At 44.6% G+C, this 25282-nt stretch overlaps 1 protein-coding gene across 1 annotated transcript in view; it reads left to right on the top strand.

The window, feature by feature from the left end:
• The window catches only part of LOC144686980 (voltage-gated delayed rectifier potassium channel KCNH8-like), an 801058-nt gene that overhangs the window by 648321 nt on the left and 127455 nt on the right, over positions 1-25282 (top strand). The window contains exon 9 of the mRNA XM_078552818.1: positions 24828-25112. Coding sequence (XP_078408944.1) covers positions 24828-25112 — 285 coding nt within the window. The remainder of the gene's footprint in view (positions 1-24827; positions 25113-25282) is intronic.

Genomic DNA, 25282 nt, shown 5'->3' with positions numbered 1-25282 from the left:
TGCTAGTCTGTCCATTTCAGATTCCATGCCAGTCTCCTGTTCTTCAGGTTCATTTGCAAAATGAGTGGTCACAAGTTTTGGGATTTTGGATTTCCTGGCTTTTGGACGGACATCTATTTCTAAATGCCTCACTACACTCCTTGACTCTTCAATGTATAGGGCTCTTAAACTGTCCCAAGTTACTTCACTCTGTCCTAGAAAGGTACTAGCCTCAAATGTGGACATTTTAAGTATTCTAGTACTATAAACCACAAGAAAACCTATTTGGAAGTTTTGTAAAAGCTTCTAGAGTTCAATTATATTTCCAGTTTCCAATTTCTCATGTGTCTGTGGATTCAATCCAAAACAAGCCACCAAATTTCTGTTACGAATGTAGTATAAAGGATTAACAGATGGCATATGCTAATATATGATAAAGATGATAATGTACCACTGAGATCAGTCAGTAATGTGTTAGACTCTCGAGAGAGAGAGGTTGGAATCATGCCTATGAGCAACATGACTACTCTGTAACCTGTTTAGATGTAATACTAATAAACAAGTGTTAAGCAGATACCAGAGTATGTCTACAGTCTGTCTATTAACCAGCTCCCACACCTAGAGTCCAAGATAGAAGGACCATCCCAGTGCATGGTGGCAGTAGTGGAGACATCGTTGTTAAAAAAACATATCAGTGTTATCAAAGGAACCACAGAGTGAAGAAAATTTTGAAAGTAACTCGTAAAACATCGGCGGAAGATGGAGGTACACTGGAGAGAGGTAACAACTGTATCTGGTGAGCAGTCCCTGCCATTTCCCTCCCTGTTTGACTGTCTCGCGGGCCCACAGAGAGCCAACAGTGGGAGTTATGGAAACTCCGGTATAGAGCAGCATCAGGTCTTCATGAAAAGGGGAAAAAGCTTCAAGTTAGTTCCTTTCTTTATGGGGTTGGTCCAGTAGCAGATGACGTTCTCCTAAGGTAGGGTTTGCAGGAGTCCACAAGAGACTTTGAGTCCATTTTTAAAACCGTTGACACTTATTTTAGCCCAAAACAAAACTTAGGATTTTACGGCCCCTCCCACCCAGCGAGGTACTACGGTCCCACCAAACTGAATGGAGATTTAAATGGCTTGCCACATCCACTGGGGGGAGACACACCGCAACGGGGCCGTAAAACCCTGACATTAGTAATTGAACGAGCACGTTTTAACGAGTGCTCGCAACGACCTGGAAAATCGATTGAATTATTTCTAACCAGCCTATATTGCCTAGCTAGCTCTTGGGGTTAAGGGCCGCTGAAGAATCAACTGATCCACGATCGCGTAGTCATGGAAACTCTCCGACTTTCTGCAGACCAAAGGTGATCTTACTTTGGATCAAGCAGTTCAGTATGTGAGGCAGGCCGAGCTTAGAGCATTTAATCGGGCTATAATTCAGTGCAACTCTGAGGCTTAACATAACTTCGTTGACTGGGTAGGTCCATGGCCAGCAGCCCCACCCATAAGAAAGCCTGCAAAACCAGGCGAAAGGGTGAGAAACGCCACACCGGCAGCCATTTTGAGATGCTTACAATGTGGTGCGAAAACCTGGCCTAGACACCAGGACTGCCCAGCAAGGGGCATTCTGCTTCCAGTGTGGCAAAACTGGACATTTCAAGCATTTCTGCAAATTCAACAATTTTAATTGAAGTAAATGACAAGAAAGTATTTCTGAAATACGTTCCATCCGAAAAATGGAAAGTCAAGAAAAAGACGAATTACAGAGTTCCTAGGGGAAGTTGACCATCTTAGTCCAGATTATTGGTCAGTTACAGTGCAAGTTCAAGGCTTAGATACTACTTTTAAAATTGATACTGGAGCTGCTGTTAACATAATAACAGATGACCCTGACTGGCTTCAGCTAATGGCTCTTTGTGCATTAGACATCAAAATACAAGGCCCAGGCAGCATAGACCTTCGAATCAAGGCAGGATTATTGCTCCTCTCAGCTACAAGGGGTGGTGACATATTGTTGATTCTCTCTATGTTCTTCACAATAAATGTACATTCCTATTGAGTGGCGATATTGGCATACTTCTAGGAATCTTAGAAAAATCAGATGATGCTCATCGTTTGAATTACTCACTGTCTTCCACGCAACAATCTTCAACCTTTTATTTAGAAGCCCTGGAAATTCAACCTTCAGAAGCTGAGGAAGTTTATAAACTCAGCAGTTAGTTCCTTTCTTTCACAGAGACACCATCCAACAGACGCCGGGTGGAGATTGAAGTTATGAATCTCTCAGTCATTCATGAAGTAAGACCAGAGGATACAGAAGGCACTGCAGCAGATGGTGACCATTCCCATGAAGACCTCCTTGACCTGAATTGGCTCTTCCTAGAGATTGATGAGGAAGAACCCCTTGCAGTACTGAGTGATCTCTTGGAGGTTGAGGTCCTAGAGGATGATTTGTCTTTCCAGTTGGTGGGCACACCATATCACATCTCTGTTGTCTTTTTAGAGGGGTCAGCTGCATTCAGAGCTTTGTTCCACTGAACCTACCAATGTATTGCCTAGTTTACCTCACATTGTCCATGAAGAGTATTCCAGAAAGGATGCCTTGCCTGAATGCATGTCAGAGTCCATAGAGGATCACACTGCCAAAGAGCTGGCACTTTCCAAGGGTGAAAATCAATTGCCACCCATACTTCAATTCATGATAAAAGTCTTCTTCCCTCCAGAGCTGGAGGTCAGTACAGAAGCTGCAGCAGAATCTTTAGCACTTCTGAATCTTCTGAATCCTGTACTGCAATCTTACCCCTGAATTAACTGTCTACAGGAAATTCATCTCGTTACAGAAAATGAAGCTGTTTTGTCTCCATATCCTCAGCAATTCTTCCCATTGCCCAGAGTGGAGCAGCCTCACACCGAGAGAAGTATGGCTGTCTTACCACTGACTACAGAGGGTAACTAGTCCTCCCGAAATATCATTGGGGAATCATCTCTTCTTTTTCTGACAGCCTTACAAGTATTTGGTAATATTTTCCTTCATCATTGAAATCTCGGGTCTTCAACACTTTTTCAGTCTTCAATACAGAAGTGGATGGTACAGCTGTGACAGTCTTCCCTGAAACTGAAGATCATTCCTCTTCTGAAGCTTTTTCCCTGTCTGCTTCAAGGGAGCAACACATTCCTCAGTGTCCTGAGCTCATCTTCTATTTCCAAAGAGTCCAAAGGTTGATGCTCTTCAGTCTTCTATCTTAGATCAGCCTTTCTTTGAAAAGCCTTCATTGTCCTTGCAGTTCAGTCATCCTGAGCCCTATTCTCTGCTTCCCAGCTATGCTGAAAGCAATGCTGTTAAATTGTTGACCTATTCTGCAGATGATGATGTCCTACCAGATGCTGAACAAAACCCTTGTGGCTCTAAGCCATCTTCCCTAAGGGCCAGGAATACTGTGAGAGATTGAATGCCCCAAGACTGTGACTTGAGGAGGGAGATATTTGGAGTTGGGTGGAATCTGCGGTTGTAATAAGGGAGCTACAAAATTGCAAAGTGAATAGTTAAAGATATAGTTCCATGTTGTTGTTGAAAGTAGGATAGTATACTTGAGGGGAGTATAATATAAAGGGTTAACAGATGGGATATGCTAATGTATGACGTAGATGATGATTTACCACTGACATTATTCAGTCACATGTATTCAAGCTGTCTTCCACGTACTCACTCTCATCAACTCAGCTGTCAACAGTACACCACTGCTTCACATGCCCATAGCAAAGAGTTACAGATCTTCAGTTGCCTCTTTAGACCTTCTGGTTTCTCACAGGCCTTTGACTCTGCTTCCTGCAGCTTGGAGCTTGGAGCTTTAAGCTTGAAGCTTGGACTCTTTCTCTGCCCCTCACTCTTAACTTCACTTAACAGGACCTTTTCCAGGTTCCAGTCCTTCCTTTGACTAGAAGGTCTGCTTGGGACTTTCTCCCTGGACTCTTGGGGACTTTCTTCTTTAGCTCGGGACTGGCTATTTGCCCCCTTGCTCCAGTCTCTTCCTGACAGCTACTTCCAACCAACTTTAGCTTGGAACTGGCTATCTAAGCCTTCTAGACTACTTCTTCCTGGCACCTGTGTTCAAAACTGAACTTAAAAATTACTGTTCTAGTTTCTTCTGTATGTGTATGTGGGAGGGACCTGCCTCTCTGGACCCCTGTTGCTAGGCAACTGCCCAGTTTTTCTACTCTTTGTTTGCTTAACTTCTCTTACAGTCGTAAACTCTCATTAGAAATGCAAGCACCTCTTAATGTGAAAGTAAAACTCAACTTGACCTTTTCTCAATACACAGGTACAGAAATACAAATCAAACTTAAACATTAAAACTAAAACTCATTCCTAACACCCACAAATAGCAATGTAACTTACTTAAACTATCTCTATTTCCCAACACTTGATAATTTAATTTCACACATCCTCTTTAACTTCCTAATTGTTTTTGTACTTCTCTCCTGGTCATTCATATTCTCCCTTGTCATGGTCACCTCTCCTGTTATTTACCCATATTGCCTCATTAATATTTAGCTTTATCTTGTTTTTGACAAAATATTAATTCTCCTGGGCTCTGTTGAACACTGTTGTAAATGTTTGTCATCATTATTTGCCAATATTGGTATCCATTTTATTTTGCCAAATTCTATTCTTAACCCCTCAGTTTTTCTCCAATCTATTACCCTGGCCTTTGTCACACCTATGCCATTCTCAATTATTATCATAAATCATATTATATTATTGTCTTATCTGCTCTGGGTTATTTCCATTGCTAGATTCTCTCTTGTTTGAACTCTTACATAGTTGGTTAGAAAGGAGCAATGAACACTTTGAAGGAACTGCATTCCCTTATCCTCTTTAGTTACCTCTTCTGGTTAGTTAATTTCAGGTAGCTGAAATCCCCATAATTATTATTATTTACTGATTTCCCTAGTTGTTTGCATATTTTTCCTCCACCTCCCTTCAATTGTTAAGTGGTCTGTAGACTACACCTGTTACTGTGATTGAACCTCTTTTTAATCGCTTAGCTCTAGCCACATGCATTCTATTTGCATCTTTACTGATGTACTGATGGCTGCATTACTCTTTTCTACTACTATCATGTTAACTCTAAAATGTGCATCTCCTCCACCTCCCCTTTTACTATCTTTTCTAAATATGTTATACCCTAAAATGTTTCATTCCCAGTGCTGATTTTTTGGGGCTATGTCTCAGTAATCCCTACTATATCTGGTTCCCCACATCATTATTATTGCCTCCTGCTCCCGTTTTATTACAGACCTTGTGAACATTGCTGTACAGTTTAACTCATTTTTAATAGCAGTTCCATTCACTTTATTTTTAATGATCTTTTTACATCCCTGTTCTATAACTCCATTTATAGAATAATTTGATGCATCCAGAAAAATAATAAACCTGTTGATATGTCAAAGTGGGTTTGAGGGAAGGAGAAAGAAAAATGAGAATTTGTTACTTTTTCCACCAAATATTACAGATGCGGCATTTCTTCTGAAAGAATTTTTTGCCAGCCAGCATGATGGCAAATGGAACAGATTGAGATTAATGGGATGAAAAGGAAATATGGCATGATGAATTAATCATAGGGCTTCTGAGAATGTAGTGTAGTTATCAGTAAAAAGTTGTCGCTCTGTAGAAACAGAACCTCCAGTTAAAGTCTCCAGCTTTCACCCCCACATCATGGGCGGAATCATCCGAGGTTTGCACTAAGTGCAGTAGCGGGCGGGTAAAACATGTCAGCATTTCATGCTGTATCTTCCCAAACCCACCACATTAATTATGCATTCCCGGGATACATGTTGTCTTGATGGCAGGTGGGCTTTGAATTCGCCTGCCACATGGTCACTTCACTGCTTCATCACACCAGACACCACATTTAAAGTACAGCCGCGCTCAGTGCTTCCAGCCCAGGACTGCAGCAAAGAAGACATGGCCCCAAAAGGCAAGAAGACTGCAGCCCTCGAGCACCTTATGGATGCCGTTGAGGCCTGCTGTGATGTCCTCTACCCCCGCTCTGGTCGCAAGAAGGGCAGCAACATTACCAATCCGGCTTGGTAGGTGATGGCAGTGATGATCAATGCCAATGTTGCACAGAAGAGATTGGCCATCCAATGCAGATAGAGGATGAACAATCTCATCCATGCAGCCAGGGTATGGCAACCATCTCATCACGCTAAACTCACACACGCAAGCCATTCTCAAATTCACTGGCATCTCACTCACTGCCTGTTCAAGGGACATCACCACACATTCTCTCACACATACATACCCTCACATGTCCATCTGGCCTCATCTCCTCTGGAGACTGCCTCCTCAGCCCTCACCATCCTGAGGCCACTTGCACAGATCAACATGTGCTCCCACACACACCCTGGGATACCCTCTTTCCCCAGTACAGCTCTAGTCTTGCAGCCTCTTCCCTTGCCTGAGACCACTTCTCCCCCTTCCCCAAGCAAGTCCTATCTCTGCAGCCATTGAAAAGCCACCCACATAGGGCTGGTCTGGTAGGTAGAGACCTGCCCGTGAGCCCCCCTAAAAGTGATGTGGTGCCGTCTGTGAAGCCTGGCACTGATGACTGCGAGTTCTGACTGAAGCAAGGTAGGAAACAAACCTTGAAGTCCTGAGCGAAGTGCAGCCCACGAAGTGCACGCCTTATAAATGCCGTTGTGAAACACATCAGCATGTTTTCCCACCAATATGGGCGGGTGATCCAGTGTTGGGGGGGATGAGTCTGGCAGGCTGGCCTTATAATGATATGCTGATGTATGACAATGAGGTTCCCAACGCCTGATGGCGGGGAATGCGGCCTGCCATTGGCGGGCAGAGTGAACGATCGCAAAAAAAACGTTGTGAAACTGATTTTTGGCCTTCTCGCCATATTGTCTGCTCACACCACCAAACACGCCCAAAGCTGGCGGGCACAGAAAACCGCAACCCATGTCTCATTGACAGTGGAGACACAAGTCCTGAAGTGAAGAAAGTACAGTATGATGAACTATCAGCATCTTTAATGGAAGAAAGCGGTGGGCTGATCAACCCTGCACTGAAGTTGAAGAACCCCATAACCTAGAAATCATACTATGTGACATTACAACACAAACGCATGGTATTGTCAAATGAAATGACTTATCCTCTGTTTCAGCAGAAGTGCTTACCCATTAAATTAAACATATAGTGAAAGTGGAAATAATTTTATATGAACATTAAAAGTCAAATAAGCAATACACTTCCAGTCCTTGATAAATGATGAGTCAAAAATCAGCGAGAATCATCCTTCCCTTATTAATGGTAGAAGAATTATCTGCTTGCTTTATGTCAGTGAGCCAGCTGCTGTGTGAGAGCTATACTGGGCGATCCAGTGGCCAGATGCAATGTAAAAGCAGTTAGTATTTTAGGTTAATTTTTGGTAAAGCAGAAACTAAAGACACATTGAGCAATAAATACTCTACTGAATTTTCTGTGAATAGAGATGTCAGTATAACCCCAAAGTGGCGATGATGCCTCAATAGGACAGCTCCAAAGCAATCATTCTGGCAGTGCTCCAAAATGGAGATGCAGCCAGCAATTGTATAGTGGCATGTGCCTTCTCTCTTCATCTTTCAGTGTTTCTACAAAATCGTGACCTGATTCTCAAGGAAAATATAAAGGTATGCCCTCTGTGATTATTGTAGGCAGGCTCTTGGGATTGCAAAGCTTTTTGAAAAAACTTATTGCAGTGGAGAAATGTTCAAGCTGAGGAAAAGAAAAACATCGGAATTTCCACAGTAGCTATTGAGTGTAATTTGAATGAAATTGAAGTACTAAATACCTTAGGAATAAAGGCCCAAATCTTCCAATGGGTGTCGGAGCCCCTGTTTCCAACCTTGATCAGATAAAAAAACTACCCACTTACCTTCCTCCAATTTTTCTGGCCAATCTTCCAATGGAGAATCGTGCAAAACCTGCTCAGCGCAGGAAACCTCAGAGGGAGAAGCGGAGAGAATCTACGCAGAAGCCACGCCCTTTTTTACGGCACTAGCTGGTGTATTCTGGTCAGAGTTTAAATGTCTCAAGAGCTTCTCAGTGTGTCAGTGATTGAATGTATGAGTGAATGGGTGAATGTGTAGGTGTGTAAGGGGGTAAGGTGGGTGAGGTAAGTGGGTGAGTGGGTAGGGTAGGCGAGGTAAATGGGTAAGTGGGTAGGGTGGCAGCTGGGTAGGATGGTGAGGGCTAGTCAGGTCGGGCCAGAAGGAGCCGGAGGTTCAGGAAGGTGACGGGCGTGTCAGGAGGGAGTCAAGGGGTGGGGGATAGTCAGGTGGGGTCAGGGGGGTCATGGAAGTGTCGGGGTGTCAGGGGAGTGATGGGGTCAGGCAGTGGTCAGGGGAGTCAAGTGGTGGAGGGCTAATCAGGTCGGGTCAGTGGGGAGGCAGGTGTATTGGCGGGGAGAGGGGTGGTGGGGCTAGTAAGGTGGGGTCAGGTGTGAAGTCAGGTGGCTCTGTTATATAGTTACCAAGGAGTTAGACTAGGATTTTTCTGTTTAACATTTCCTGGATAACTGTCCAGGTAAGTAAGTTGGAACCATCCAAAGTCCCTGACACTAACTCAGAGTTAGAGACTTTTTTGGAGCATCCCAGGGAGTAGGGGAATTGCCCATCACAAGTCCAAATTTCCTGCGCAATTCCCACGGAGTCAGCGTGTCAGGATTTCTGAAGGGTGCCAAAGTATATTTTCAGTCGTATGTCCAGTCTCTGACGATCTGGAGACCGGAAGATTAGGCCAAGCATTTTTCTGTTGTTTAAAAGGTAGAGAGACATTACGAGACTACAGGGCAACTACTTTTTCACCTATGGTATTATCCTGATTTAAAAAAACACTGATCATCTCAGTCACCATAGTGTACAGATATGTTTGTGTGTGTGAAGACCACAATACCAGGCACGTTAGAAACCTATTGGCTGCCTTGAACCTAGCTGGCCCAAAAATCCTCTTACTAACTCTTAATAACTTATAGTACTAACTCTTTCAACCTACCTGCATATGAACATACGAATTAGGAGCAGGAGCAGGCCACTCAGCCCCTCGAGCCTACTCCACCATTCAATAAGATCATGGCTGATCTGATTGTAACCTCCTGCCCACCGCTTCCTGCCTCTAGCTTGCTACCCTCCCAACTCTCCAACTCGCTGCTTCTCCCCCAACCTTCCCTGTCGCCAACCCTCCTAACTTGTCACTTCTCCCAATCGCCGCTTCCCTCCCAAATCCTCCTGTCCGCTGCCTTCTCTCCCCATCTCTCCCAACTTACCACTTCCCTCATAACTCTCCCACTCGCCAACCCTCCTGTGTAGGATCCTGAGTGGCCTTGACGTGGAAACGATGTTTCCTCTTGTGGGTGAGTACAGAACTAGGGGGCATCGTATTAAAATTAGGGTTCACACTTATAGGACAGAGGATGGGGAGAAATTTTTTCTCCCAGAGGTTTGTGCAACTCTGGAACTCTGCCTCAGAAGAGGTGGAGTCGGGGACACTGAATATATTCAAGGCAAATGTAGATAGATTCTTGTTAGGCAAAGGAATCAAAGGTTATCAAGGGTAGATTGGAATGTGAAACTGGAATCACAAACGGATCAGCCATGATCTTATTGAATGGCGGAGCAGGCTAGAGGGGCCAAAGGCTTACTCCTGCTTCTATTTCTTTTTATTTATTCTTTCACGGGTTAGGCCAGCATTTATTGCCCTTTCCTAATTGCCCTGGAGAGGGTGGTGATGAGCCGTGTGTAGCACAAATGTTACTTGCCACCTATCAGTCCAAGCCTGAATGTTGTTGAGTTCTTGCTGCATGTGTACATGGACTATTTCAGCATCTGAGAAGTTGCAAATGATATTGAACATTGTGCAATTATCAGACAATATCCCCACTTCTGAACTTATGATGGAAGGAAGGTCATTAATGAAGCAGCTGCAGGTGGTTGGGCCTAGGACACTAACCTGAGGAACTCCTGCAGTGATGTCCTGGGACTGAGATGATTGACCTCCAACAATCACAACAATCTTCCTTTGTGCTAGGTATGACTCCAACCAGTGGAGAGCTCTCCCGCCGATTCCCATTGACCTACATTTTGCTAGGGGCCCTTGATGTCACACTTGGTCAAATTTGCCATGATGTCAAGAGCAGTTACTCTCACCTCACCTCTGGAACTCAGCTTTTATGTCCATGTTTGGACCAAGGCAGTAATGAGGTCAGGAGCCAAGTGGCCCTGGCGGAACCCAAACTGAGCAGGTTATTACTCTGTAAGTGCTGCTTGATAGCGTTGTTGCAAGACCTTCCATCACTTTTCTGATTATTGAGAGGAGGCTAGTGGACAGTAACGTATGTTCATATGCTCACCGCTTCCCTCCTCTATCCCCCACTCAATTATCCTGTCCCAACTTGAACCCTCCATCTGATCCTCCAGCTCGCAGCCTCTCCCGCTTGCTACCCCCTCACAGCTCTCCCGACTCGCCATCTCTTCCACTTGCTGCTTCCCTTCCCAACTCTCCTGCTCGCTGACTCTCCGCAATCCTCACGCTCACCACCTCTCCCCAACCACCCCACTCACAGCCGCTCCCCAACCCTTCCGCTCACAGCTGCTCCCCAACCCTCCCAGCTCTCCCCAACCCTCCCACTCATCACCTCTCCCCGACCCTCCCACTCACCACCTCCCCCCGACCCTCCCACTCACCACCTCTCCTTGACCCTCCCACTCACCCGCTCACAACCTCTCCCTGACCCTCCCACGCAACACCTCTCCCCGACCCTCCCACTCACCACCTCCCCCCGACCCTCCCACTCACCACCTCTCCCTGACCCTCCCACTCAACACCTCTCCCCGACCCTCCCACTTACAGCCTTTCCCCAACCCTCCCACTCATAGTCTCTCCCCAAACCTCCCACTCACCACCTCTCCCTGACCTCCCACTCAACACCACTCCCTGACCTCCCACTCAACACTTCTCCCCAATCCTCCCAATCATAGCCTGACCCCGACCCTCCAACTCACCACCTCTCCCCAACCCTCCCATTCACCTCCTCTTCCTGACCCTCCCACTCACCACCTCCCACTCAACACCTACCCCCGACCCTCCAACTCACCCACTCACCACTTCTCCCCGACCCTCCCACTCACCACCTCTCCCCGACCCTCCCACTCACCACCTCTCCCCGACCCTCCCACTCACCCGCTCACCACCTCTCCCCGACCCTCCCACTCACCACCTCTCCCCGACCCTCCCACTCACCACCTCTCCCCGACCCTCCCACTCACCACCTCTCCCTGACCTTCCCACTCACCACCTCTCCCCGACCCTCCCACTCACCACCTCTCCCCGACGCTCCCACTCACCACCTCTCCCCGACCCTCCCACTCACCAACTCTCCCCGACCCTCCCACTCACCACCTCTCCCCGACCCTCCCACTCACCACCTCTCCCCGACCCTCCCACTCACCACCTCTCCCTGACCTTCCCACTCACCACCTCTCCCCGACCCTCCCACTCACCCGCTCACCACCTCTCCCTGACCCTCCCACTCACCACTGCTGTAACAAATACATGCTTTCAGAACATGTCTAAAATGGAGGACACTTGTAGTCCATTTCTGAGCCATAGAATTACGTAGAATTTTACAGCACAGAAACAGGCTATTCAGCCCACAGGCCGATGGTAATGTTTATACAGAAACAGAATATTTATAGCGCAGAAAGAGGCCATTTGGCCCATCGCATCTGAGCCAGCCACAAAAGAGCTGTACGGCTTAGTACCACTTTCGACCTAGCCCTCTAGGTAACAGCACTTAAAGTGCACATCAAAGTACTTTTTAAATGTAATGAGGGTTTCTACCTCTACCATCCTGTTAGGCACTGAGTTCCAGAATCCCATCAGCCTCTGGTTGGAAAAGTTTCTCCTCAACTCCCCTTTAATCTTTCTGTCAGTTACTTTAAATCTCTGCCCCTGGTTATTAACCTCTGCTCAATGAAATAGTTCTGTCCTATCCACTCTAGCTAGGCCCTTATAATTTGTACTCCTCAATTGAATCTCCTTTCAGTCTCCTCTGTCCCTAAGAAAGTAACCCCAGCCTATCTAATCTGTCCTCATAGCTTAAAAGTCTGTATTCCTGGCAACAACTTTGTAAACCCCACTGTTACTCTCTAGTGCAATCACATTCTTCCCGTAATACAGTGACACGACACTGTATGTTCCACACGAGCCTCTTCCATCTTCATCTCGCCCTATTAACATATCCCTGTATTCCTTTCTCCCTCATGTACTTAACTAGCTCTGTCTGAAATGCATCTATCCTATCTCAACTACTCCATGTCATAGTCCACATTCCACATTCTCACCTCTCTGAGTAAAAAAGTTTCTTCAGAATTCCTGGTTGGATTTATTAGTGATTGGCTTATATTTGTGATCCCTATTTTTGGAGTACCCAATGAGTGCAGCATCTACCTTATCAAACACCTTCATAGTTGTAAGAATCCTTTATCAGGTTGCCTTTTAGTTCTCTCTTTTCCAGAGAAAAAACAGCCAGCCTGTTCAGTCTTTCCTGACTGTAGCTCTCAGTATTTGGTTCCACTACAGCCACTCAACTCCTGACCTCATTACAGCTTTGGGCCAAATATGTACAAAAGAGCAGAATTCCAGGGGTCAGGTAGAAGTGACTGCCCTTGACATCAAGACAGCGTTTGAACAAGTGTGGCACCAAGGATACCGAGTAAATTTGAAAACAATAGGAATAGGGGGGAAACTCTCGACTATTTGGAGTCATACCTAGCACAAAGGAAGATAGGCGTGGTTGTGGGAAACCAATCATCTCAGTCCCAGGACATCACTGCAGGAGTTCCTCAGGGTAGTATCCTCGGCACAACCTACAGCTATATCATCAAAAACCTCCCCTCCATCATAAGGTATGTTCGTTGATGATTCCATAACATTCAGTTTGATTCGTAACTCCTCAGATAATGATAACGTGCCTGCATGCAGTAAGAGCTGGACAACACTTGGGCTTGGACTGATAAATGGCAAGTAATATATATATCACCTAAGTGCCAGGCAATGACCATTGTCAACAAGAGAGAATCTAATCATCTCTCCTTGACACATAATGACATTACCATTGCTGAATCCTCTACCATTAATAACCTGGGGGTTATTATTATTGACCAGAAATTTAACTGGACTAGCCATATACATACTGTGGCTACAACAGTGCCTCAGAGGCTTGGAATTCTGCAATGAGTAACTCATCTCCTGACTCTCCAAAGCCCAACCATTATCTACAAAACACAAATCAGGAGTCTGATGGAATATTCCCTACTTTCCTGGATGCGTGCAACTTCAACAACACTCAAGAAGTTCGAAAGCATTTAGGACAAAGCAATCCACTTGATTGGCATCCCATTTATCACCTTAATCCTTCACTCCCTCCAGCGTAGCAGCAGTGTATACCATCTACAAGATGCACTGCAGCAACTCACCAAGGTTCTTTCAACAGCACCTTCTAAACCTATGATTGTTTATCACCTAGAAGAACAAGGGCAGCAGGCATGAGGGAACACCACCACCTGCAAGTTCTCCTCCAACTCACACAACATCCTGACTTGGAACTATATCGGTATTCCTTCATTGTTGCTGTCAAAATTCTGAAACTCCCTTTTTAACAGCACCTATGGGTGTACCTACAGTACATAGACTGCAGTGGTTCAAGAAGGCAGCTCATCACCACCTTCTCAAGGGCAATTAGGGTTGGCAGTAAGTGTTGGCCTTGCCAGTGATGCCCACAACTTGAGAACAAATGAAAAAACAACCCTTTGTAAATCTTTTTTGCACTTTACCAATGCTTTTATTCTCTTTGTAATATGAAAACCAGAACTGTGCGCAGCACTCCAAATGTGGTCTAACCGAGGTTCCATGAAAATTTAATGTAATTTCTGTCTTACGTTTCTATTAATTCTTGAATTACCTTTATCTGAAAATGGCCCTTTTTCTGCTTCTACTAAAATGAGCCTAAAGAAATGTGCTAATAATCTTGCTTTGTCTACTTTTTACTTACCTTCGTCTAGAATTAGAAATGAACTTCAGTGCTTTGTTTGCACTTTTTGTTTGACCTCCACTATCACTCTAAATTTCTTTTGACAAATTGTTGTCTCCTACCTGATTCCCCTGAGCCTCTATCCTAGTGCATCCTTTATCCCACATCAGCAGAACATCACAACTGACTGAAAGGGTGAGATTAAATCGGAGGATAATTATCACATATTCGCTTAGTCACCTTCACTAGAGTAGTTGTGCCCAATTTAGATCTTTGCTATGTTGAAATCTCCCACTTCTGATTTATTCTTTCTGAACAATTTACTTTCTTTGCTCTCAAATTGTGTTCAATGAGTATGTTGCATTAAAAACAGAACTTGGCTCCTATTGTATTTAACTTATTCCCTATTAAACACTGCAGACATAATGAAAGGTAAATGCATAGCTGCCATCTGTTGCTGGACCAAGTAACAAAGATGAATGTTCATGTCTTTTTTCTTTTGGCATTGCTTCTGATCTCTGCTAATCAAGTCGACAACATATGCTATATGTGTGCATATAGTATATTTCAGAGCCCAATTCCTGGAGACGTATTGGAGAAGTATGTTTTCCTTGGTAGTCTGCGGAAGAGGTGGGGAGGACTGTTGTTTACGTCCTGCCACCTCTGCAGCTTGGCCTAGTTTCCATGTTTACATATAGTTAGGAGTTTTAGCTCCCAGTGCCCAGCAGTTAAAATATCCCAGGTAATTTACCCCCTCCCATCCTCCTGCATATTAACTGTTTGTTTTTTTGCCAGGCAAACATGATACCTGCCAGAAGGCAGCAGGGTTTTTCCTTAAATATGCTAATGAAGTCATTTATGTCTGACTGCAATCTTAACCTCAGGCCTGAGTAGGAAAATGCATCTCGCACCAAGTCAAATTTATCAGGAAGAGTACTAAGGCCCAGAAGAGGCACCAAAATACTTTTTAAAACTGTTTTCTTATGTTTTCTGGTGGACTAAGAGCAGGGGAAGAGAGAAAAATCATGAGACCTGGTGTTTCTCCTGTTGCAGAGTCCACCCCGCACCCCCCCACCCCCACCCCTCTCAACACGCCCTGTCACATCCTTTGAGTGCCAGAATTGGGAACCATAGTCACAGTGGAGTTGAACTATTTTATATTGGTTTAGCAAAACATCTTGACTTTCGAACTCCATGCCTCTATTTATAAATTCCATCGAAAACTCAGGTTTCAGTATGATACACTTTACAACCATGGCTGTGTCAGAAAATTACACACAATTTGGTCATTTATATTATGCAACCAATTCCACTTCTTTGAACCTGGCCTTATGCAATATCTGGACAGCACATCCAAAAGACTTGAATCTCACAAGCACCACAAACAACAATCCTATGTACAAATGAGAATATTACATAATCACAGAATTGTTACAATGCCGAAGGAGACCATTCAATCCATTGTGTCTGCACTGAATATCTTGAACTAACAGTGTCATATTCTAATGGCGCATGACTCCTTCCAAGTTTAAAAATGGCAAAACCTTCAGTAAATTAGCACCAACCAATTCAGCCCCAATATTATCTATTTCTATCCACACAACTGGGCTTTGTTAGCAGAAAAATTACACTTTGCATTGAGTGATAAATATTTTCTCATTTTAAATTGAAACTAACCACACTAGCAAATGCCCAGCATGGAGCATATAATAGGAGAGTAAAGTACTGCAGATGCTGGAAGTCTGAAATATAAACAGAAAATGCTGGAAATATGCAGCAGCCCTGGCAGCATCTGTGGAGAGAGAAACAGAGTCAATGCTTCAGGTGCACTATCTGCAGAAGTTCTGACGAAGAGTCATTGACCTCTGTTTCTCTCTGCACAGATACTGCCAGACATGCTGAGCATTCCCAACACTTGTTTCTATTGGACCAAAAATAACAGTCAAAATTTTCTGTGCCCTTTGGCAGCAGACATGTTTGGCAGCATGAGCGGCCAATATGGTGAGAAGGCCAAAAATTTCACATTGTGAAACCAGTTTGCAATCGTCCGCTCTGCCCATCAATGGCGGGCGCCTTTCCTGCCATCAAATGTCAAGAACTTAATTGTAATACATCTGCATCTCATTATAAGTGCAGTCACCCCCCCCCCCCCGCCCCCCCGCCATGCTGGATCATCTAAGTATGTCAGCGTGATTGCATGCTGACATGTTTCACAACTGTACATAAGCGACGTGCACTTGGCGAGCTGCACTTCACTCAGGGCTTTGAGATTTGTTTGCCTACATTGCCTCAGGCAGCACTCATGGTCATCAGTGCCAGGCTTCACAGGCAGCACCACATCACTTTTCATGGGCAGATCTCTACCTACCAGACCAGCCATGAGGTGGGGGTGGCTTTTCAATGGCTGCAGGGCTAGGACTTGCTGGGGAAGGGAGAGAAGTGGCCTCAGGCAGGAGAAGAGGCTGCAGGGTGAGGGCTGTACTGAGGAAGAGGGGTATCCCAGAGTGTGTGTGGCGGCAAAAGTTGATCTGTGCAAGTGGCCTTAAGGCAGTGAGGGCTGAGGAGGCAATCTCCAGAAGAGAGGAAGCCAGCTGGAGATGTGAGGGTGTGTGTGAGAGAATGAGTAGTAATGTCCCTTGTGCTGGCAGTGAGTGAGATGCCAGTGAATGTATGTTGGGCTTGTGAGTGTGTGAGTTTAGAGTGATGAGATGGTTGCCCTACCCTGGCGGTATGAACAAGATCATTCATCCTCTTTCTGCACTGGATGGCTAACCGCTTCTGTGCAGCATTGGCACTGACCATCACTGCTGTCGCCTACCAAGCTGGAGTGTGAGATTGCTGGACCTCCTGTGGCCAGAGCGGGGGTAGAGGACCTCACGACAGACCTCCACAGAATCGAAAAGACATTCCAGGGACGCATCACCAATTCGGGGCTGCAGTCTTCTTGCCTTTTGGGGCTGTGCCTTCTGTGCAGCAGTCCTGGGCTGGAAGCACTGAGAGGTGTGCACACGGCTGCACATTAAATATGGTACTCGACATGAAGAAACGGCAACGTGATGCATGGCGGGTAAATGAGAGCCCACCCACCATCAAAATGGTGTGTTTCCTGGGAATGCATGATTAATGAGGCAGGATTGGGACAATATGACGTGAAAAGCTGCTATTGCAGCCAGCAGGTAAAACGTTCCTTTTCCCGCCCACTACTGCACTCGCTGCAAATCTGGGATGATTTGCCAGCCCTCCAAAAAGCAATCAGACTTCTTATAAGCCTGTCATTCCCCTTCGACAAGAAATGCAACAGCAGTTGCCTGAGGGCTGGTTTGGCACAACATTAAACATGAATTTCAAGAAAAAAGTGTTAAGATATAAAGGAAACATAAATAAACTTGCTGAGTAAAAAAAAAAAATCAATGTCAAAGCAATAAATTGATAAATTTTTAAAATGAGTCATTAATAAAAATGACCATTAAAAAGTGCCAAGCAGCAGAACCAATTAATTAAACCTTTTTTGCCTTTTTGCTTAAGAAGCAGAGCTAGAGAGAGAGAGAGACAGACTAGGCCCCAAGTCATGGTCACCAGGGAAGGGGAGGGGACCAGGACAGAGTTAAGGACTTGGGTTTAACTAATACCAACTTTGTGTTCGCCTCTGGTGTGGCACACTCTGAGCTGCTCTCAGCAGAATTCACACAGAAGCAGGGGTTGGAAGTGGGTTGCCTTTCAGCCTGGATTTTCCTCCTCTCCCAACTTGGAGTGTGAATGGTTTTTGGGGAGGGAGAAGGAGAAGGAGGGTTTGTGTCCCTGCACCAAGCAGTCTCTGTCTGAAAGTGTGTGTGTGTCCAACCGTCCGGCTCACTCACGCACTCTCACACTCTTGCACTGTCTCACTCTCTCATGCTTTCACACTCGCACTCCCTCAGTCTCACTCTCACACTCTCTCACTCACATGCTCACTCACCTCACTCGTTCACTCTCTCCCACACACACTTTTTCACACTCACCCTCATACACATTTACAATCTCTCTCTAACTCACTCTTTCGCACTCTCTCTCACTCACTTTCTTTCACATTCATTCTCTCTCACACTCTCACTCTCCCTCTCTCAATGTCACTCTCTCACTCACACTCACTTACTCTCATACTCATTCACTAGCTCACTCTCAGATTCCCACACTCACCCTCACACATGGGAAGCCACACCCAGGGCCACACCATCGTTGAAGCACAAAGGAGAGGTCGGGAAAGGCCAGGGGCCACAGACCCCAAAGACTGAGGGAGGGCTCAGAAGAGTTGGGAAGGAAAGGCCCAGGGCAGATCCACACACAGGAAGGAGAAGTTGGGAGGGGAAAGGCCCAAGGTCACACCATTATCAAGGGACTAAGGAGAGGTCAGGAAGGGACCACCCAAGGCCACAAACACCATTGACTCATGGGGAACTCAGAAGACTCCGAGGAAAGGTCAAGAAGCCAACGGCCTTCTGGGGTAAACTAAACAACAAGGCACTGGGCGCTTTCCCTTACCTTGCGCTCCAGCAGCCTCCAGCCAGGTCTAAAGAAGAGTGAAGAAAGATCCGACAACACTCAAACAGAACAGTCCATGAGGTAAGCAAGAAAGGAGGGACTGGGGAATCTGTTCAAAACAACAGCAATCATTGGCCGAGTAGCCTGTCAATTGTGATTGATACACACCAGATTGGCTGCTTTGGACACTGACCATCCTGAATGATAGGCTACTCAGACAATGAGCCCGGGCCCCCTTCAGCATGGGCCCCAGTGTTTTGCACCTTGTGCACCTCTTCTCCCAGGGCTTCCCTCTGCCTCCTCTCTTACTGTCCAACAAACCCCTCCCAATCTCTTGTCTTAGTGCTGAGGATCATTCCTCAGGTCCCCAGGAGTGGCCTCTTGCCATCCAAAATCCTGCTCCTGCTGGCCAGCAAGGTAATGCTTCCTATGTCAGAGTCACAGGGGCTGAAAATTCTTGGCCTTTCATCATACTCCTGTTATAAATCCGGTGTGATTATCACCAAATGGCTAGGAATTATGCCAGGCCCCAAAATGCCACTTCCCGTCCTCCCACACTAATTTCCAGGGGGACCAATAGCACCCTTTGTAAGCAGGATTGAAAGTCCTGAATGGTTTGTTGCCCGCCTGGTGCAAGGACGAGTGGCATCTTGAAGCAGCTTGAAAGGATATTGGAGAGGGAGGGACAGGATCCAGTCATTTAGGTCCATGTTGGGGCTAACAACTTAGGAAAGAGTAAACAAGGGTCCTGTTAGGGGAGCACCAAGAACTAGGAGTTAAATTAAAGGAAAAGGTCTCAAGATGATAATAAGAGGGTTATTAGCTGAGCCATGGGAAAATTGGTGTAAGGATAAGATTAGGGAGATGAAAAAATGGCTGAAGGAGTGGTGTGGAAAAAGAAGGTACTATTTCATGGGACACTGGCATCAATACTGTGACAGGAAGGAACTGTACCATTGTGACAGGCTTCATATGAACCAAGGTCCCAGCAGAAAGGATAAGTAGGCAGTTACAAGAACTTTAAACCAGTAAGTGGACGGGAAGCCTCCGCTGGAAGAGGTAGTATAGATAATAGTTTGAAAACAAACAAAAGGGAAGAGGGTAGAATAGCAGTCAGAGATTGTGCTTTACTACAGGTAAAGGAAAACTAAAAGATATAAGGCATAATATATAAACCAGGAGAGAGAAGTACGAAACATGTGAGTAAAGACATTACACAGAAGGGCAGGTTAAGATGCCTTGCCCAAATAAACATTTTTTATACAAACACATGGAGTATAAGGAACAAATTGAATGAATTGCAGGTGAAAATTCAAGTTGAACCATTTTGGGGCCATGTTTGCAAGACAGTGAGGACTGAGAACTAAATATAACATTAATATAAGGTCTACAGGAAAGATAAGGCAAAAATTTTTAGCTTGGCGGGCGGGCATAAAATGACACGCGTTGAATCGGGCGAGTGTCCCAACATTAACGCGCAGTCGAGTGATATTTCAGTAGGTGGGCACACACTGGAGTCAGCAGCACGCTCACTGACAATTAAAAGGCCTGATGAGGCCATTAAATTATCAACTAAGTTGATTTTTTTGCTGCCCATCCAACCTTATGGCTGGCAGACAGGTGAAAAGGCCAAGCGGCCTTTGCACTTTTTAGGAAACCTCATTCACAGGCAGGATGAGGTTTCCTAAAGTAAATAAAATAAAATAAAAATTTTAAAACTTCATTAATAACACGTCCCTGATCATGTGACAGAGTCACATGAGGGGACATGTTTCATTACATTCCTATTTTCTTTATTTTTTTATATAACTCTTCATCTCCCTGAGGCAGCTCTGTGCTTCAGGGAGATTATGAAGAACAAAGTTTGCGCTTGCTCCACTCACCCTCCTCCCCCCGCCTGCACAGGCAGCACTGAGCGCTGTCACTTGCGTTTCACGCTGGCCGGGCCTTAATTGGCCCGCCAATGTGCAATCACCTTCTGGCCCTGATCCCGGGCGGCGGTCGGCTATCCACCCGCCCCCACCGAGCCCATCCAACATGGGTGAAATTCTGCCCATAGGAAAATTGGCAGCGGAGGAGAAGTAGCCTTAGAGGTGGAGAATGAAATTACTTCAATGATAAGAGGATATAATGGAGGCAAGCAGGCAATGGAGATTTTATGAGGAGAATTGAGAAATCCAGGAAAAAGTAGCCCGCTTGGCCGGCTCCCCTTCCACCATCTTAAAAATTCATTCCCTTCACCACCGCCACACAGTGGCAGCAGTGTATACCATCTATAAGATGCACTGCAGCAACTCAACAAGGCTCTCTCCACAGCCCCTTCCAAACCCACGACCACTACCACCTGGAAGGACAAGAACAGCAGACACGTGGAAGCACCACCACCTGGAAGTTCCCCTCCAAGCCACTCACCATCTTAACTTGGAAATATATTGCCGTATCTTCACTGTCGCTGGGTCAAATATCCTGGAATTCCCTCCCTAACAGCACTGTGAGTGTACCTACAGCACATGGACTGCAGCAGTTCAAGAAGGTGACTCACCATCACCTTCTCAAGGGCAATTAGAGATGGGCAATAAATGCTAGTTTAGCCTGCAATGACCGCATCCCGTGATCAAATGAAATAAAAACAAGGGCAGGCCATATTCAATTTAGTAATGAGCCAGATTTAGTTAACAGCCTGATAATGCAAGAAGATTTATCTAGTAACGTTCATAATATGCTTGAGTTCAACGTAGTGTTTGAAAGAAACATGAAACGGCTACAGTACTAAGATTTATTTAAGGTTGACGTCTCAAAAGACAGGCTATCCACAGTAAACTGGATAAATCTGTTCACTTGTAAAATGACTGATAATCAGTAGGAGGTGTTCAAAAAAAATTAACGTGAATTAGAGTCAGTTTACACCCTAAGGGACAAGAGCTCAACATGCCAAAAAAAAAAGCCATGGACAAAAAAGAGGTAAAAGACAACATAAAACTAGTCGACAAATCATACAAAAATGCAAACATTGTACAAATCCTAGTGAATGGAAAAGATACAAAGAACAGTGAAGATGACAAAGCAGATAGTGAGAAGTTAAAAAAAGGGAATTCGAAAAGAAACCTAAAAGGAATATTAAATCATCGCAAAAAATTTTTTACATGAGGGATGAAAGGATGGTCAGAAACGATGTGGGTTCCTTGCAAACTGATAATGATGATATTGTCAATGAAAATAGGGACGTGGCAAACTTGCAGAATAATTACTTTGCGTCAGTATTTGCAGTAGAGGAAGAGGTCAGCTTGCCAAACATCCCAAGGAAACTATTATTGAATCAACTATATGGACTCATCCAAATTAATGTAAACGAAATGACAGTAATAGAGAAATGAATGGCATGAAGAGCAGCAAATCCCAATGATCAGATCATTTCCATCTGAGGGTTTTGAAAGAAGTAGATGGGAGGATTGTGGATGCCATAACTATAATCTTCCAAAGTCCCCATGATTCAGGGGTCGTTCCTTCAGATTGGTAAATTATGCCTGTCGCTCCATATTTTAAGAAAGGTGACGGAGGGAGGCAAGGGAATGATAGACCATTTAGACTAACATCTGTTGTCAGGAAATTTCTAAAGCCTATAATTAAGGAAAAGGTGACTGAACACCTTGGAAATCTTTAACTGATCAGAGAGAACCAGCATAGCTTTGTAAAGGAATTGGTCACAACTGCCGAACCTGATTGAATTTTTTGAAGAGGTGACTAAAGTGGTGGACAGGGGAAAGTCTATAGTGTTATTTATATAGGCTTACAGGAAATATTTGATAAAGTTCCTCATAACAGACTGTTAAACTGTTAATTAAAGTTGAAACTCATGGAATTGAAGGAAAATTTCTGACTTGTTAGGAAATTAGCTGAGCATAAGGATACAGGGTAGGGACATTGGGCAGGAAAGTTAATTGGCAGAATGTAACTCGTGATGTCCTGCAAGGTTCTGTGTTGGTGTTTCAAATACTCACTGTATTCATTAACAATGTGGATGATGGGATAGAAAGCCATATATCTAAATTTGCCAATTAGTATGGATATTGACAGATTAAATGAATGGGCAAATGGATTTCAATGTAAGGAAATGTGAAATAGTCAGAGCTCTTGTGGCGCAATGGGTAGCATCACTGCCTCTGAGCCAGAAGCTCCAGGACTTGATGGCCAAGGAAGGTGCGCTCATAACACGGCCAAACAGGTTGAGTATCAACTTGTAAATCTTTCCAACATAGGCCAATGGCAGGCAGTAAGAGTGGGAGAAATTCCTGATCAGCCATGTGATGGAAAGAAATTGGAGCCTCTACCATCCATAGCTCCGGGCTACAACACGCATGTAAAATTGTAAGTTGCCACAGCAACATGCACTCACTCTACCTGTGGTGGAGGTTGTGACACTATGGGTCGGACCTGCCTCCAGGCAGAGAATTCAAGAAGAAGACGAAGCAATATGGAGTCATTGACTTTGGACTTAAAAAGGATGAATCAGGGTACTTTCTAAATGGGTAAAATCCAGAAACAGTGGCAGTCTAAGGAGACTTGGGGGTCCAGGTACACAAATCACTAAAATGAACTGGTGCAGGAAATAATCAAAAAGCTAATGAAATGTTGACCTTTATATCTAGAGGATTAGAATACAAGGGAATAGACATCATGCTTCAGATATACAAGGCCCTTAGGACGGATACATTGACCTTGTTGTATTCACTGAAATTTAAAAAATTAAGAGATAATTTGATTGAAGTTTCCAAGATATTACGAGGAACGCAGGTGTAGATGGAGAGAAATTATTTCCACTAGTTGGAGAGCCTAGGACTAAGGAAAATAATCTAAAAATTAAAGCCAAGAGGAGTGAAATTAGGAAACACTTCTTCACGTAAGGGTGGCAGAAGTACAGAACTTTCTTCCCCAAATGGCAATTGAGGCTATAATTAAAAGAGAAATACTGCGGATTCTGGAAATCTGAAATAAAAATGGAAAATGCTGGGAAGGTTCAGCAGGTCTGGCAGCACCTGTGAAGAGAGAAACAGAGTTAACACTTTGAGTCCATTATGTCTCCTCTACAGAACTCTAGATCAGTTGTTAATTTTAAAACCGAGATTGATAGACTTTTGTTATCTGAAGGTATTAAGGGATATCAAGCAAAGGCGGGTGTTTGAGGTTAAGTCACAAATCAGCCTCATTAAATGATCTCATTAAATGGCGAAACTGGCTTGAGGAGCTAAATGGCTTATTCCTGTTCCAATCTTCTGAATTTCCATGGAACCTTGTTTGGATCGGAGCTTCTGCCCATTACAAACATGGACGCCTGTGCTGACAGGGCACATTTAGTATACCTAGTGAAAGCAGTGTACCAGCCCATTGGTCATCACAAGTGAGACCCACCTTGGGATCCAGTTCTGAGTTGTTCCTGAAAGTGCAAAAAACATTCACTGCATTTTCTGGACTGATGAAATGGTGGTCCATGGAGATGACATTTTGGAATCAGGATTAGGGACAGAGGGCAGCAAAAACCTCTCCCACTTGAGGAGTACCTGAATTTCTGGATCAAACAGGTATGAGAATGCTCCCCAGGGTGCCATAAGTGCCTTCCAGCCATATTTAAAAGAGATGGCCCCGCGTATTTTGACGGAGTCCACACACAGGGGACCACAAGTGGATTCATCCTGGCACTTAGTTGATTCTGTAAATTTTCAGCTCCTCGTTATTTAGGCAAGGGGGGGCCATAAGTTCGAAATATTGCTGTATGTGGTCATTGTTTTCATCCACTTTGGCCAGAGGACTCTCACTTCATGTGGCTGTCCAGTGTGGACCATTTGTTGCAGTTATAACATGTTCTATATATTATTTTGTAAAGTATAAGTTTTAAGTTGATTTTCCAAGTACCACAGCAGGCGACCTTGCAGATTTTGTGCAGTAGGTGATGAAGAAGTTGAATATCCAATTCCTTCTCCGCAGGCTTGTACCAATGCTGCTAAGGTGTAGTAAATCTGAATGCAAGAAAGATAACAAAGGCCAGTAGTGACACAGACTTGTGACAGACCATAGGTTGCCGTGGTATTCTTAAGTAATTCTAACTGTATTGTTGAAGTACTCAAGATAAGTCTCAAAATATGGCTTGTAAAATAAAAACTGTGCAGGACAAATGTCCTTCATAAATTTCTAAAGATGTTCATCTAGGGCCAAAACAGAAATAAGTTTAGTAAATACATATTCCCATTATTTCTTCCAGGTTGGCTTCATGAGTTGGCAAAGCGGTTGGGAACTCCATATGTATCCATTTCTTCATTGAGTGCCTCCAGCTCCGTGAACTCTACAATCCAGACCACCTCCATTAACACCAGCTCTGGAGATAACAGTTCCAGTTTTGAGCTGCTTGGTGGTCCCTCAATCCGAAGCTCTTACATCACTTCACTCTACTTTGCACTCAGCAGCCTAACCAGCGTAGGCTTTGGGAACGTGTCGGCTAACACTGATGTTGAAAAGATCTTTTCCATTTGCACCATGTTAATAGGAGGTAGGTTCACATATTTTTCTAACATAAGCACTGCATCTTTGTTCTTCCAATTAAAAGTTTACAGTCTAGGTGGAAATGCCTGCACTCATTTGGGATAGAACATTCACCAAAACCAATTCCAAACTCACTGAGGTTTGAATTGAGCCTTGGCTAACATAATTTTAGCAAAT

Source organism: Cetorhinus maximus, chromosome 11 (assembly GCF_964194155.1).
Source record: "Cetorhinus maximus chromosome 11, sCetMax3.hap1.1, whole genome shotgun sequence".
Taxonomy (NCBI): Eukaryota; Metazoa; Chordata; class Chondrichthyes; order Lamniformes; family Cetorhinidae; genus Cetorhinus; species Cetorhinus maximus.
Note: the sequence above shows the minus strand (reverse complement) of the source record. Positions and strands in the feature narration are given on the sequence as shown.